This window comes from Dicentrarchus labrax, unplaced genomic scaffold (assembly GCF_905237075.1).
Source record: "Dicentrarchus labrax unplaced genomic scaffold, dlabrax2021, whole genome shotgun sequence".
In the NCBI taxonomy this organism is placed as follows: Eukaryota; Metazoa; Chordata; class Actinopteri; family Moronidae; genus Dicentrarchus; species Dicentrarchus labrax.
This window is the reverse complement of record NW_026136716.1, coordinates 7,967,705-7,983,670: the sequence shown is the minus strand read 5'-3', so window position 1 is coordinate 7,983,670 and position 15,966 is coordinate 7,967,705. Positions and strand designations below refer to the sequence as shown.

Sequence of the window (15,966 nt, the reverse complement as noted above, 5' to 3'; positions counted from 1 at the left end):
CTGAGCAGCTTCAGCACCAAGAGCTGCGTCTGGGATTGAGATCCCCAGCGAGCTCCGGGAGAAATCCTCACTTTCACCGTCTGCCTGCTACTACATGTTGAGCAAACACTCCAGTGTGTGTCTGCGGGCCGACCTCACATGACCTCCCGTCGGAAGAAGCAACTGCGCTGACAGCTTAAACCCCCATAAAACCATCCAGTGTGAACAAAAGCTCCTGCACGCACGCACACACACACACACACACACACACACACACACACACAGGTGCTCCCTGTATTTTTACTGCCAAGTTGAACTCAGCGTGAATCCTCACTGCGATGGGGAAACAGTGTCAGCGTGTTGATTTGAAAGTAATATCCCATAATTCAGCTGTTGCAGCCATAAGAGGATTTCTGCCAGAACAGAGAGCAGAGTGACGCCTATAAACAACATACAGAAAAGCTCAACTGCAAAAGCAAGGAAGGAAGAAAAATCCCCCCGAGGGTGTGATTGTCAACCAGGGTCAGACGTGTGTTTTCCTCTGCGGGATAGATGTTAGGATTCAGGAGGCGGTGAGCTCATCAGAGCTTAGTAAAAGCTAAATGATGAGAAGGCACAACACAGGAAGATGCTTCCCCCGAGGCACTGTTCTAATAACACAGATCATTTACCGTGTGTGTGTGTGTGTGTGTGTGTGTGTGTGTGTGTGTGGTGTCTTTGTGTGTCTTTGTGTGTGTGTGTGTGGGTCTGTGTGTACGTCTGTTTGCACACCCGTCTCTCCCTCCAGAGCTCCATGCAGAGGAGTGGGTGTGTCAGCGTCCCGACGAGGGTGCCGTGGAGTCAGCCCAGTGTCAGGAGACGCCCGCCGGGGAGGAAGACAGTGACACAGACCTCACCTACGGAGAGGTGGAGCAACGGCTGGACCTGCTGCAGCAGCACCTCAACAGGTGGGGAGAGGAAATGGTCACGTAAAACCAAAACGCTTTCATTTAAACCTGGAGTGAGTAAGTAGCTTGAGTGGAAACGCTGTATACCACAGGTTACTTAGACGACAGTGTAAAGATGATATTTCCCCACATGGCCTCTGACTGTGAGGATGGAGAAGCTGATGATCTGTGGCCTCATTAATATAATCCTTCTCCGGCTTTATCTTAGATCCCATCATATCATTGTTTCAGAGGGTAAAAAAATGTTGTATTCACACTTTTTGTTGGGTAACTTCACCGATTTTACACATCAAAGTGTGTTTTCAGGTGTTGGAGAGTACTGCGTATGTGAAAAAAGCCTTTAGTGGCTCCAGAGGGAGCTGTTTGAAGTCTGATAAATGTCCTTAAGTGATCTCACTTGAGTCAGCGCCTGTTGGGGCTGAAGAGTTTGAAAAAGAAAATGTGGAGATGTGGAGTTAGAAAGGAGGGAGTGTATCAGACTGCTGTTGCTGCTCCTCGTCTCTGCTTGAGAATAGAGTCTCCATGCTACATTAACTACGCTAATAGCACAACACACATATGTCTGCAGTCCAGTTGCATTATGGGTAATGTAGGCACCATATTTTGGTTGTTGAATTAAAAAAGCAGATATCTTTGAGTTTGCTGTATCACTTTGATTGTAAACATTTTTCTTCTTAAGTCTGACAGTGTTTCAGAAGTGTGATGCTGAATCATTGGAGTACTCTTTTAGTAATCTTCAATATCAAAATAATCTGGTTAAAGCAAATGGAAATGATATATTTTCAAACTTTGGCCTGAAGCCTGAAGCACGAAATGCCTCTTTTCAAGATGAGGATCTTGACCTTTAGCTAACTAAAGACACCTTTGGGATCCTGTTTGGCTCAGTTTCCAATTAGAAGCTTTTTATTTCTCTTCAACTTCATTTCTACAGAGTCATCTTTCACAGCTCACGATACAAAAACCCTGTGATTCTGCCTATAATTGGCTGAGACATTTTTAAGGCCAGACACCCGCTGCAGCCGCGTTAATGCAGAGAGCGGAGTGTGTGAGCAGCTTCGTGTGATTCTCAGCTGGTGCACTGATACAGATGAGGGGGAGGCAGACAGTCAGTGGCTGTCTATTTATAGCACGCAGCCACGAGATGCAGACACATTGCAAAGGCTCTTGACGTCATGCTGTGAGGTTGGGATGGTGGATGTCATGGTGAAGTTGCAGAGTTTTGGTGCAGTTATATGGAGGAAACAGAGGAAATGGGCGAGTATTAGTCTGCGGTGGCAGACACGCCGGCTGCACTGCCTCCCTCATTTGACAGAAACAGGCTGGAGCCAAAGTGTTTATTTGCACTTACTGTCCTCTAAAGAGCTAAACAGGCACCTGGCAAAGCAACAATGAGGCATCCCCCTCTGCTTGCTCTATTTCCTCTCTGTCTCCTTTCTTCTTTCTGCTGATGGACTAAAAAAGAAGGAGTGTGTGTGTGTGTGTGTGTGTGTGTGTGTGTGTGTGTGTGTGAGTGAGGAATAGAGGTGATTCACTATCTCACAAACACGCAATGCCATGATGTAACCTGCTGCATTAGGTGATGACACACAGTGCAGGTGTTCAGTATTTTAGTACCTGCCATAAAGAATCTGTCAGGCAAAGATCATCCCCAGTTCATATGTTTACCTCTTTGGCACAATTTCATAAATAAATGGATATTACTTACTAGTATTTTAAAGCAGCACAGTAATTATATGTCATGATACTTTAATATTCTTATTAAACATCTACTGGCATCACATGCTCCAACAATCATCTCACACATTAACATTCAAGTTTAAAGTACATTTAATCAAAAACTACACTATAGTACTATTACAAGGTACTTGAGTGTTTTCTGCTCCTTTATACGTCTACTCCATTACATTTCAGAGGGGACTAAAACACTTATTACTACACTACAAGTATTTCACAGCTTTGCATTAAACATTTCATTCAAAACATATGAAAATTTGCTTTACGCTGCTTAAACCAATCAGCAGTAACTACTTAAATCAGTCACATTTTGTTGATAATACTTTGCATAAGTAAGATTTTACATGCAGAAGCTTTTACTTGTGATGGAGCATTTTTACTCACTCATTTCTTTATCAGGCTAACATGTGAGACCCCCTCCTCTTCCTGAAGGATATGCATTTGAGAAGCACTATAATACGCCACATAAACAACCTGCAGTTGTAAGGTTTGAGCCTCCCCCTAGTGTTTGGTATTAGTATTGACCAGCACCACTCTATATAAACATGGCTTATAATCGTTCAACAGTTTAAATACATTCTCAGACTTTTTCCCATCTGGGTCTTGGTGATATTAAATCCATCCACTGTCCATCCAGTTCGTCTGCAGACAGTTTTTTGAGTTCTTGAGAAAAGTAGGGCGAAAAGATAATAACTGTCATCATATTAATTACAGGGCTGACAGTCAGGCAGCGGTGATGATGAGATGAAATTATTGATCCCTGTGGTGAAATTAGGTCACTGCAGAAACAAGACAAATGAGCACAAACACATGTTCTAACATAAGCAATTATAAAACAACCTGGTTACAGATTAAACACTGTACTGATGTAAGCGTCACAGCAACAGCTTTGGGGTTTTATATTACTGGTTTAATCATCACTGGTATTTATCAGAATCATTTGGACTTTAATTGTCACAGCCCTTACAGCACCAACAACCAATAAAAACCACATTACTTATTTTAACAACAGACTTTGCTTTCTTTTTTCTTGTTTATTCTAACTGTTGCGTGGCAGCTCATCAGCTGTTTGTCATTAGTATTGATTAGGAACACTGACCATCTAAACAAACAACTCTCAGGACTCATTTTGCTACATAAATAAGCTTTTTGTTCATGTGAGTATTTATCACATGACTAAAAATGCCTAATTTGTCCTGAAAAATGTCTACAACCTTTCTTCATTTTATTCCATGTTTTGTTCTCTGTCTGTCCATCAGACTGGAGTCCCAGATGACGTCGGACATCCAGGCCATCCTGCAGCTCCTCCAGAGGCAAACCACAGCTGGTCCCCCCGCCTACAGCACCGTCACCTCCAGCCCCGAGTACCAGAGGCCAGCCATCAGGGTCCAGCCTGTGTCTGCCATCCAGACAGAGCTCAGCCTTGATCCTGCTCCGCCTCGGCCACAGGTACACATCACCCTTCTTAAGTAACTCAGATCATTAGGAAACAAGTGGTGTGTGCCATAATTATTGCTTTGGCTCAATTTCAATTTGTAAAACTCTTGACTGCATTAAATCAGGTAATACATCAGGCAGTAATGTATTACAGTGAGATTTCAGGATACGGTGTCAGGGTGCAGTTGCATTGCCAGGAGCTTTTCACCCAGCAGGCCGGGCTGGGTGCTGTTGAAACAACTGGAGAAGTCAAAGAACTAGACTTTCTCCAGGTGGGAGTAGACCCTGTGCATCGGGAAGATAATGGCCTCCTCACTCCAGTGTGTGCTTGGTATGTAAACTGCCAGGAGGTCCAGGAAGTTATTTGGCAGGGTCCTAAAGGGCTGCAGCACCAGCCTCTAAATCACTTAATGACATATGATGTTCGGCTCCGTAGTCATTAAGGGTATTAAAATTATTTTTTTGAGCAAAAATTTGGTTTTCTAATGTGGTTTACTGCTCTTTAAATGATAAGTAAACTGAATATCTTTGGGGTTTTGAACCGTTAGTCAGACAAGACGAGCAACTGAAAATGTGAACGTTGTGAGAACGTTATCCACAGATTAATCAGCAATGACTATCATAATTACGTTTATTGCTGACTTTTAATAATAAGTGTGGTCAATTTCTCAAGATTATACCAATATGATAAACAGCAATGGCAAGAAAAACAGTAGTAGTAGTTCATGGAGAAGTCTATATGGTGTATTACTGTAAATATAGCTAATGTAGTCTAGAGTCTGACTTTGCACTACAGTTAATCCTCCTTTCATACAAGATACACTACATGAACACTGCATCAGATTACTGTTTCTGCTCTGGATCGAGTAACCGTATATAGTTACAACAAGTTTCTGAATCAACAATACAGAAATCTACAATAACACTGCATTAGAGGTTATGTTGCAGTGGATTTCATTAGGGTAATGTTGTTTAAGTCTGTCTTAAAACCACAGTCAGGTGCCCTTATAAACATTGAACAACAAGTATTCCTCCTGTTAATGCTAACCATGAAGACATCCCTTCTTAATGTGACTCCACAGCCACATTAGACAAATCAGGTGGATGTCCTCCAAAGCTTTTCAGAGCATTGTGTTACAGTCCCTCGGCCACAGCTCAGCAAGTAAACCGTGTGCAGGGAAGCAAAAAGAAGGAATGTACTGTAACTTTGGAAGGTACTCACTTGATTTTATTAGAAGTTAATGTGAGGTGTCTGTGAAAGCTGAGCAATCGTAACATACTGTAAATATTTCAGTTCCTATCGAGATAGTCCAGTAGTGTGTAGTTGGTCAGCTGCTTTTGTTTAAACAGACTTTGGTAAGGTAGCTGTGTTTAGTCTATTTCCTGTTAGATCTGTCTGTAGTTTCTCTGCCAAATGGCTCATGATGCCCACTGTCGCCCTCAGAGCCCTGGCCCAGAAAAGGCCCAGAACAAATCCAAAGAAACCTCCTCAGTCCTCCTTCACACAGAGACTCTTCCAGACGGGAACTTTGCTGGACTGCTAGAGAGCGACACGGACACAGAACAGAGACACACACAAAACAGCGTGGACTCTCTAGAGCAACAACACCAACAGCCACCGAGGGTCCCCTCAGGCAGACAAGCCTCTCTCCCTGAAGTCCCCAGCAGCTCAGGAATGTTGGGACTCCACAGGCCAGTTTCTGACCCGGGGCTTCCAGGAAAGTAGGCCTCCCCGCACGCTTTCGACGTTGACTGAAGGTCTTCTCTCAAGCTTGACTCAGGGTCTAAGAAAGAGACTGAATATGCAAAGGAAAACAAACTGTAGACTTTCTTCCATTCCTTTTCAGAAAAATCTCCCCTGCCCTTCCAACTATCTGATTTCGATGTATAAAGTCCATTTATACAGAGGTATTTATACACTATATTATTAACATGTGTAAAGTCATCTACATACGTGTACATACGTCAAATAGAACACTGCCAGCAACACGAGGCACCTAATGTGCTTTTTCTAAAGAGAGATATGCATGTTTTTGTTTCTCGTTCATTTTCTTTTTCTATTGCATGTTCCTCACACACACTGCGACTCATCCGGCAATCAGGTGTGATCTTGGCATGCTTACAGACTACTGTAGCTCTCAAGTCTCATTTTCTATGACTCTTCCCTCTCCACAGGGACAAAAGCTACTTGAAACTCTCTCCGAGGCATTTCTATATTCCACTCCGCAGCTTTGAAGTTCCTCTTTTATTATCAGCAGCTCCAAAACGATCGACGGCAAACTCACAAGGAGGACTGTCTGTATATTTAGCGTGCCTACTGTACACAACATTGCCACAAACAGATAAAACAGATTACTTCTTATTCAACTCAACATAATGTGTGTAGAGGCTGCATGGACGTCCCATAGCACAACAAGACTTTTGTCTTTGAGAGCAATAATGATGAAACGAACAGACTCTTGGTATATTTGTAGTTTAGTACGCTCTGGAGATCATTTTATACAAGCCGAGCGAAGAAAAAAGAAAAAAAAGGCATCTTTCAACAGCATTTTATGTTGTGAATTAATTTGCGATGTTAAGATCTGTACTTGAATTTAACAGCCCAACTGTCATGCGTAGGGCGTTTCTGGTGGATAAACTGTAAATGTTCAAGACAACAAAATGAATGCTTAAAGTTTTAGTAGATTTGAAAACATAGAATTACCATATAACCACCTGCATCATATCAATATTACATTAGCATGGTTGTAGGGTATTTACAGTTGCAGTCAAAACTTGTAAGGGACATTTATCTGTTCAGGCAGTTTGGGTATTTTAGTCATTTCTACATCTGTTCTTTCTCAGTGACAGAATGACTCTTTGTTACAAGGAAATAAGTTTCTTCTGTACATTTTTTCTGTTAAACAAAATCTAATGAGTCAATAAATATACATACAGTACAGCTAGTATTTGTCACCTGAAGCATCCAGCTTCCACCACTCTTCAGGGTAGAGTCTGGAGTTTAACCTCATTTGTTGTTTTCTTGCACTGGCTCCTCTCTTAAGGCAGTCTAAACTTGATGTAGTTTGATTTATCAGTCCCAAAACCGCCTCTGATCTGTGTTCAGTGTCATTGTCCTGTTGGAACAGGTAGAAGTTCAATCTACTTCTTGTCATTGTGGTCAGATAACTCCATCTTTTAACTCTCCGTCCAGCACAAGGTCATTTGTTTGTCAGGCTTTATGGTTTTGGAGCTTCTGTCTCACAGGGTAGACTCTCAGCTTATGGTGATAGGTGACACCTCTGTTCCAGCAACTTGGACATTAAACTCTGGACTAATAGTCTTTCAAGCACAGTTGGAGTTTTCTTCAAAAGACGCCTCAGTTCCCAGTACATGTAATTGTTAATCTCGACATTTTAGATCTTTCTATGCCACCAATATCTATAATTTACAGTCCTGTAAATTGCTCTATGTACATTATTGACTCAATAGATTTTCAGATGAGCCACAAAAAAACGTCTTTTTGTGACAAAGAAGAGCGTTTTTCAGTGATTTTGTCACAGAAAAAAAACAATCCCCAAACTGCGTTGACATAATGTCCCTCACAAGTGTGTGTAAACTATTGACTGCAACTGTGAAACTGCTGCACAGGAAGTAACATCCTGAATCTTCTCCACAGCTGGAGGGAACTCTGACTATCCCACAAGATAGTTTATGGTTGCATGCTTTAGGTCTTCCATTATCTTCTTTAAAAGTACAATTTCGTGAATAAAGAAAATCATCTCTAACATCAAAAAAATGTAAAAAATGAGGAGAAAAAAAAGATGCTTTGTCATGTTTGGGGCCAACGAGACAGCTCCGCCTTCTATAGCCTTAGCTTTATAAGCCTGCTCTAGCCTTTACAGACGACATCAGTCCAATGCAACAGAAACCTGCTTCTCCACCGTCACAGATGTAAATGTACTGAACCGTTTTTAGGCTGAACTGCATGACAAAAATGAATTAGTCATTCTAGTTTTTTAACTACACAAATTCCCACACGAGCTCATGTATTGCATGGAGACTGCACTCGACTAAATTATAAAAAAGGTCTCAATCAGCTGTGTGTGACATGTATTGATGCGTAAGGTCCAGCACATAACTCACCCAGAAAGATTTAGAAATAACGGTTAGACCTATTTTTCTAAAACAAAGTATTTAATTTGCTGTTATTTTTCTATGTACCTTTTATTTGTTTTTAAAAACAACCCTGATGTTTGTTTGAATGGCGTGGACTGCTGATGGGAAGACGATGAATGCAATGCACAGCCTCTCAATGTAGCAAGACGTCAGTGACAGCTTCGTGCTGCATTTACTGTATGCTGTTGAAATGGTTTGTCTGGATTTAATATTGCACATTGATATCATATCATTTCTACACTGACTTCTCCCTCCGAACTTATTCAACACTTCACTGTCATCGTTTTGTCCCGACTCATCCGGTGGAAAAACCTCCTCACTCCCGGTGACAAAAACACAACACGTAGAAGTCATTTAAGTGTTTGTAAGGTGTGTGAGACATGATGAAATCTGTCCGGATGAAGAAGCTCATGTTCCCTACACTTACAGACCCGAGACGTCAAGAGACAATGTCAGTTGAATGCAGGATTAAAATGGACTTTATGGTAAAATACAGATGTTTCCAGCAGAACACGGGGTGTTTTCTTTGATAAGCTTTCTTTCTCGAGCACAGATGTAGAACAAAAGTTGCTGAAGCCTAACTCGACATGTCTAACGCCTGAAGAGTTGTCTCCTGAACTTTCACGGGATTTGCAAACTTTTGCACAGAGATTAGAAAACTTGCTGTACTGGATATAAATGTCACTTTTTAAATCTAGTGCTGTTCACAATTGTTTTTATGCATTTTTTAAATGTTTGCCACTGTATTTTATACAATGCAACACTTAACAGCTAATTTGAATGTTTCCGTTCTTAACTATATTTAAAGAAATGAAATATATTGTGTAAATAGACTGGGGAAAAATGCGCAATTGTATAAATTAATAAACAGAATGCATACTGATTAAAAAGTGTTTATTGTGAGTAACAAAATATGATATTTATCACAACATTGGGTATGTGCAGAGGTTTTTTAAACCCGGCTGTGTTTGAAAACCAAGTTTACAGGTGCATAATCTCAAGCATATGAAGGTAATCTCATTAATAAAAGGTATCAGTGTGGATTTAGCTCACAGTCACTTTGGCTTGTTATAGAGTTAAACATCAAGCTAATCTACTGTCGTTAGGCTCAACAGAGGGTTTATAAAACAGATGCAACAGTGCACATTATTTCCTGCACAAATAAAATATTACAACAAATAATGCACATGAGAAACTATAACAAATCTGTTCAGTGTCAACGTCAACTCAACATCATGTTATCTGTAAATGCTAACATTTAACCATAACTTGTGATGCTGCCTTTACTACAAAGTTATCTGTAAATGATTTTAATATAATAGTCCATACATTCAGAGATTATAATGGCACAATAGGTGTCTCACAGGTCAGATGATGCTTTATACTATCAGTATTCATGTTGCTGTTTCATTCCAAACTGAGAGACCCAAAGCAGAATATTCTAACAAACACATCATTCCTACATTGTTCCACTGAAACTCTCAAACCTCCATTCTTTAAAGCCCCTACATGCACCCAACATTTTTCCAAATTATTCAGACACAACTTGTCTCTGACTTTGAAGTCAGAAATCCTACACATAAGGGCTTTAAAGATACTTAAATGTATAATATTTCCCCTCTTTAATCAATTATATTCGCCACTAATGTGGATACATACTTTGTGTATATACGTGTGATACATCTTCAGCACATCCCTGTATGAGATACAAGACTTAAGCATAACAGCAAGCATTACAAGCGATGGGTACTTTCCTGTTGCGGCTCATGGCAACTCAGTCTGATATACTGGCCTCCCTTTGCATTCCTGTGAGGCAGCGGCCCAGAATCCACCACTGATTGGTTGGTTAAACGCCCTGACCTCGTGGTGTGGGACACACAGCAGCACTTAGATGGCCATTGTGCAGAGGACGAACTGTTAACAGGGAGAATAGTCAAAGAGAGAGACAGAGAATCAACCACTGGACCTCAACAGGAAACACTCCTCTGCACCGAGCTGTTCCACACGCAGGCTGACTGAAACAGCGTGGAATAATGTCCCAGAACGTCCGAATACTGCAACAACACAGCGCACAACTGCTACCTATCGGTTTATAGAGTGAGAGCTACAAAATGAGACCGTGTGAGAGGTGGACTTACGTCGTCATACTGGAAGTTGACGGATCCCTGCTGCATGGTATCTCTCCGTCTGAAGTTATCTGTAACAGGAAGAGTAAACGTTTCACAGCACTGAAGGGTCACGATTTCAATAAAGCCCGTTTCGCAGCACCTTGTGACACAGATTTGAGCTGAATGTCACGGCACTTCAGAGATAACAACGAGGATTACAGGCGGGAAGAAACCAAAAGCAATCTGAGTGTCGGCCCACGTTAAAGACACGCGTGTGCACACGAGTGGCTGTCCACTGAACGTGTCAGGTCATTTCTGTCCACTGTGGTTCTTTGTGTTTCTTACCTGTGACCGCTCGCAGTTTGACAGAGCAGGCCACGTAGTCATCAAAGTAGATTCTTCCTCCTTTGCTGTAGCGCTTGATGATGACATTTAGAGCCTGAGGACTGACACGGTAGCCTAAAGACGGGGGGAAGAAAAAAGTCTGAGTTTTTTTTCTCTCATTTAAATATGCAGCATGGTGGCAGCTGTGGTTAAGACTGTTTGTGAAAGACACCACTGTTTCCTGTCAGACTGGGTCAAAAGAGCAATTTAACATTTCTGTGAAGCCCTAAAAACACTCAACTGAAGGAAATGAACTGGAATAATCTCACAATATCAATACAAGGTTTTTGCATTTATATTTTTTAACACTCGGGAGTTTCAATTTGTTGATAATGTCGGGATGTCTGAGCCATGAAATGCAAATTGGTGACACTTGCCGAGCACGGTGCATTGTAAGCAATGCTTCTGCACAAAATTCTGCACATCATGCAGAGCTCCACTAATAAATGGGTTAGATAGATATAAACTTATAGCCAATATAACAGTATCGACATATGTGTCAACCTCTACTGGGGAGCACTGACAGTTGATTTTAACAATGTAAAATGTCCCACTCAGCATGTATATTGCTCATATTTCTATTATTCTTTTATTAAAATGTTTATTGGCCAATACTGTTATCAGATTTGGCTTAAATATTAATACCTGCCTGAAACGAAATAACTAAGCTTGCCATGCAACGCGTCACCAAAGTGCATGTTGTTGTTTTTCTTAATGAATTTATGTGAAACAAAAGAGCATTAAGTCATAAACCTTCATGTGAAAACCTTGACCTTTGCACACCATGTATCACATGGCAGTTGGTGCCCTGAAGCAATTCACCTCTAATGATCTGACCAAAATGCAACAGAAGCAAACATGTCTACACATGGAGGATAAGCATTAATGTTCCCCTCTGTCGAGCTGCAGATGATGCAGAATGGAGAATCTGTCGCTCTACTGTGAAGGTAAAGATAAGTCAGAGACAGATCGCACCGATCAGCTCAGATTAAACCCTGATCTAATTAAGAGTCATTAAACATTCTGATTAACATTAGATGTGTTATCGCGATCACGTTAAACATCCATCATGTTAAAGTGTGAAGAGTCTCACCCATGGCGTTGATTGCCTGAGTCATCTCGTGAGGCTCCACAGTTCCGCTCCTGTCCTGGTCGAACATCATGAAGTTCTGCTTCCAGCCGTTCAGAGCTGTGAAAAGCTCCTTGAACTCACTGAAGCCCATCTTGCCTGTAAAGTCCCTCTGGTGGAAGTCCAGTTAAGCTTTAACAACTGCAAGCAGCTGGTTAACCTGGTTCGAGCCGCACCTACTGTAAACATGTTTCAACAATGAGTGTGAATGGAGGCGCTAACGGGGGGGGGGTTACAGAAAGGATACGTCGAGCATGGCGATCATGATCCTGCATGTCTCCAGGCTGAAGGCTGTGAAGTTAATGAAACAGGAGAAGAATTAGGCGCATTTTTATTCCAAAGATAAAATAAAAGTAGTACGGTGATGTGGCAGACGCACATCAGTCACAGCTTAACTTTAGTTATTTGTCAATGTAAACAAAAGGGAAGTAGTTGCATAACCTGCTCTCATATCTTAGTGAACAGCGTGTCCCCTCCTGCGTTTCCAGAGCGATAGAAGCAGGGGGTTATGGGCTAAAGCACCATGAACATCTTTATATGCAATGAATGTTGGAAGGTTATTACTACTATTATAGTCAGAAGCATGAGTATTATAGCCACAGGCTGCCTGTACATTAGAAGAATGGCTTACACAGTAGTCGCTGTCATTTGTCAGAGTAAACAGGGCAGCAGCTGCTCAACCTGATTTCATACTTTGGGGGCATGTTCACAAAATATCCAAAGGCTAAAAGTTTTTACCTGACAGGCTGAGTTAGTAGGAACCGAAGAACACTGGAGATGGTACAGTACTGTGATCCCAAAAAGGCTCCTTCCTCACCCCGCTTGCTTCATTAACCGTGTCTATTAAGCAATATAGATATTTTATAAACTATCAATTGAGCCTTGTGCTCCTGTACACTGATGAATATTTCACTTCACTTTCAGGTTCGTCAGCTGTCAACCAATCACTGCAGACAGTCGGTTTGGTGGTGTATCAAGCCCACATTCACTTCCCCTGCAGATACCGTAGGAGTCCTACAATAGCCTCTATGAATGGGGGAGGAAATTATTGCATGTTGCAACTTTGGTGGCCCCATCCTTGCTTAAACCAGCAGGCACTGCACAGTCACAAGTTTTGGTCTCCAATGTATCCAGAAAAATGTTATTTAAACACTTTTTCTCTTTGTTCGCTTCCATACCTGTCCTCCAAGAATAGAAACACTTGACTGAGCATTGTAAAATAACAGAATGGTATAATTCAGGAGTCAGCCGTCCTCCTTCTGTGGAAGGGAGAGCTGTGAACTTACGAGTGTAGCTTCCAGTGAAACCAGACTGCGTCAGACACTTCTGGAGCTCCTCGGCATCGACCTCACCGTCCTGCACAGAACAGGAAGTGGTCAGTCATGTGTGACTCTCAGAGGAATAAACAACACTTTGGAGGAGACAGGTCTGCTGGTCAAGTGTGAAGTGATGAGAGCAGAGGAACAAAACTAAACTCTGAACTGAGGGCGCTGTATACACTGCGCTGAGTGAAAATCAGAAAGAAAGACAGCGTGAGTCTCATAACTTCTGTGTCTGAGACAATAAATCTAAAAGAAGAAGTGAAATAACTTACAATACTCATTATACGCTTTATGTATTTAGTCTCTTCTGTAAAGGTTGAGCTGCAGGAAGCTGTTCAAACAGACACGTTTAGGGAAGTGTTGACAGCTGATTAGTCTCAGTTAATCCACTGTTTTAAAAAACATGCGACAACTGAAGCGGAGTGAAATCAAGTTGAGACAGATCTCTAATATCAGGTACTGTTTCATGAAACCTGGAATATCTAGAAAAGGGAACGTTACTTGTTCTTGTCTGAACTAAAATGAGAAAGTCAAAGCAACCCCTGCAGTGAAATAGTATAAAAAGGCTACAAGTATAACTTCTAATCTTCTAATAATTCAGATAATCCACACGTACCTGGCCTGCTATGGCGGTAAAGTAACCCCACATTGGATCATTGGCAGCTGGAGGCGCGGCGCCATACCCGCCTGGATAGCCTCCTCCGTAGTGGGCATATCCTCCCTGGGGTGGTGCGCCTCCCATCGGCCCACCCATGTGCCCAGGCATGGGGCCTCCCATGGGCCCTCCTGGCATTCCTTGGGGCGGCATTCCTTGGGGCGGCATCCCCTGCCCTGGCATGCCTGGCATTGGCCCCCCATACTGAGGCAGGGAGGAGACATAGAGGCGCTCAGAGCAGGATTTACTTTCATACAGTCAGTGGTGCAAAAGGCAAAGAGTGAGATATATTTTGGAAATGTTTCACTTTTGTGTTCTCGGCTTCTGTTTGGGGAATAATGAGCTCTCTTCTTACTCGGTTTAATATATTAAAGCATTAAAGATCTCAATGAGTGGTGGACAATCATGGCTCGGTGTGTCTTGATGTGATGCAGCTGTGGGGGTCACCGCTGGAGGTCTGCTATTGGCTGATCCACTGATTGATCGCTCTCAGGAAGGTGTCTGTCCCCACTGTACCACACTGGCATCTTTATACAAGTCCTACTTTTTTTACTAAAAAGGAGTTTTCAGGATATTTTTGGGAAGTTTTCTTGGCTTCATTCTGGCCCCAAAGAATTTAAATGACTCTGCAGACAGTGGACAATAAAAAGAAATGGGTGTGTGTATATGGCCCCTGTACTAAAAGGTAAGTGCACTGACCCAAACGAATCAACTAAAGAAGGATGCACTGTGTTAAAGTCCATTACAGATTAGCTTTGGTGGGCTAAAGGTAGAAGCTGGTTGTTGCTCACTAATGTTGATGACTTTCATCCCGGAAGAGGGAGTTAATGTACATTTTAATGAGCTGGGAATGCCAACATGGCTCCCAACTCACACCTGGAACTGACCCAAACACACACATTGCAGTTTAAGTATAAATTAAACAACCCCCCCGCTGATACAAGAAGAAGAGGAGGCTCTGTAACAGCGCAGCTTTGGGACAACTAAAACGAGCTCCTCCAGGCTAGCTTCTTCTGCTAGCCACCGTGAGCTAGTTTAGCTCTATAAAATGAACATTACGTATATTTAACTCACCCCGCCGTAGCCTGGATACGCCATATTGGTAAAAAGAGAGCAAACTGTCACAAGTTTAATATCTTTTGAAGTGTGATTGACGGTTACGCCACTAACGGTAGTAACTTCCGATAAGTACGTTGCTACATCATATCCGAGCTGTCGGAAGTGTGTTGACTGACTGCGCTCTTAGCCAATGGGAGAGAAGGAAAGTCGTAAAAGACCCGCCCCCTTTTTTATATGCGGCTTTTAGTTACTCCTCGTAACTTTGAGTTGCCCCTAAACCCACGGTCTATATGGTGGGAACTCAACGATTTTAAAGTGAGAACACATATTAAATATTTAATAATTAAAAATGCATACCTGTGTCAATGGTCTTTACATCTGACACCAGCCCTTAAATATCATATTTTGATAACTTGGGTGGGTTATAACATTACTATCGGACACAAAGTTAAGAGTCTCTATTTTCCCAGTTTTTAAACGTATCACTTAAGAATTTCCAGTGTTTTTTCCTTCTTTTATTTTATCAGTTTTTAAATCTCATTTTTGACATTTTTTTTTAATTGCGCAAGTTGACTGTACAAACACGTATAATCCTAAATATAGCATGTTTTTGCTTTTTAAGATCCAGATCAATGTTTCTAACCCTTTTTTATCTTTAATTTTAGGAAAAAGATTTGCCTGTTCTGCTTGACCTTCGCCACTAGATGGTGCTTTTGGGACTTTTGCTAATGCCATATTAACAAAAACTGCAATGTATTTTAGTTCTACAACTGGAGGTAAGTGCTTTTTAGATAAGGCATAGAAATGTATACTAACAACACAGAAACAGACAGAATGAATAGAATAAAATCAAGTTTTTGATTTTTTTTTTTCAGCTGCACTTTATGGAGATCATCATTATCTTCTATCAGTTGGCTGCTTTATTAATCATGAAGGAAAAAAGCGTAACAAAATAAATGCTCACAAATCCTGTAAGACTTCCACGTCGAGAAACAGTCATCTGTGATAGAAAATGTATCAGAAGGTGAGAATCCACAGCCCTGAAAGCGATTAG

The 15,966-nt window shown here is 41.6% G+C and overlaps 2 protein-coding genes across 6 annotated transcripts in view; one reads left to right on the top strand and one right to left on the bottom strand.

Annotated features, from left to right (window-relative positions):
- The window catches only part of LOC127378476 (potassium voltage-gated channel subfamily H member 7-like), a 63,305-nt gene extending 54,160 nt beyond the window's left edge, over positions 1-9,145 (top strand). For all 4 annotated transcript variants that reach the window (XM_051427325.1, XM_051427329.1, XM_051427328.1 and 1 more), the window contains 3 exons: positions 767-926; positions 3,920-4,109; positions 5,542-9,145. In XM_051427325.1, coding sequence (XP_051283285.1) covers positions 767-926; positions 3,920-4,109; positions 5,542-5,823 — 632 coding nt within the window. In that variant the 3' untranslated portion in view covers positions 5,824-9,145. The remainder of the gene's footprint in view (positions 1-766; positions 927-3,919; positions 4,110-5,541) is intronic.
- gca (grancalcin) lies at positions 9,133-15,927 on the bottom strand. Of its 2 annotated transcripts, none has more exons than XM_051427332.1 (8): positions 15,877-15,927; positions 13,815-14,057; positions 13,163-13,232; positions 12,124-12,167; positions 11,841-11,988; positions 10,709-10,822; positions 10,394-10,452; positions 9,133-10,169 (listed from the first exon to the last, which is right to left on the bottom strand). In XM_051427332.1, the coding sequence occupies exons 1-8, from the start codon at positions 15,910-15,912 to the stop codon at positions 10,143-10,145; spliced, it is 741 nt and encodes a 246-aa protein (XP_051283292.1). In that variant the 5' UTR covers positions 15,913-15,927; the 3' UTR covers positions 9,133-10,142. The 2 variants fall into 2 exon arrangements, with proteins under 2 accessions (XP_051283292.1, XP_051283293.1); XM_051427333.1 differs by lacking the exon at positions 15,877-15,927 and adding an exon at positions 14,928-15,087.
- Positions 15,928-15,966: the final 39 nt, after the last annotated feature.

Coding starts and splice junctions, on each gene's coding strand:
- gca (XM_051427332.1), bottom strand. CDS start 15,912: ATGACTGTTTCTCGACGTGGAAGTCTTACAGGATTT. Junction 13,233..13,814: donor TTACCGCCATAGCAGGCCAG/GTACGTGTGGAT, acceptor TGTTCTGTGCAG/GACGGTGAGGTCGATGCCGA. Junction 10,170..10,393: donor TCAACTTCCAGTATGACGAC/GTAAGTCCACCT, acceptor CCCTGTTAACAG/TTCGTCCTCTGCACAATGGC.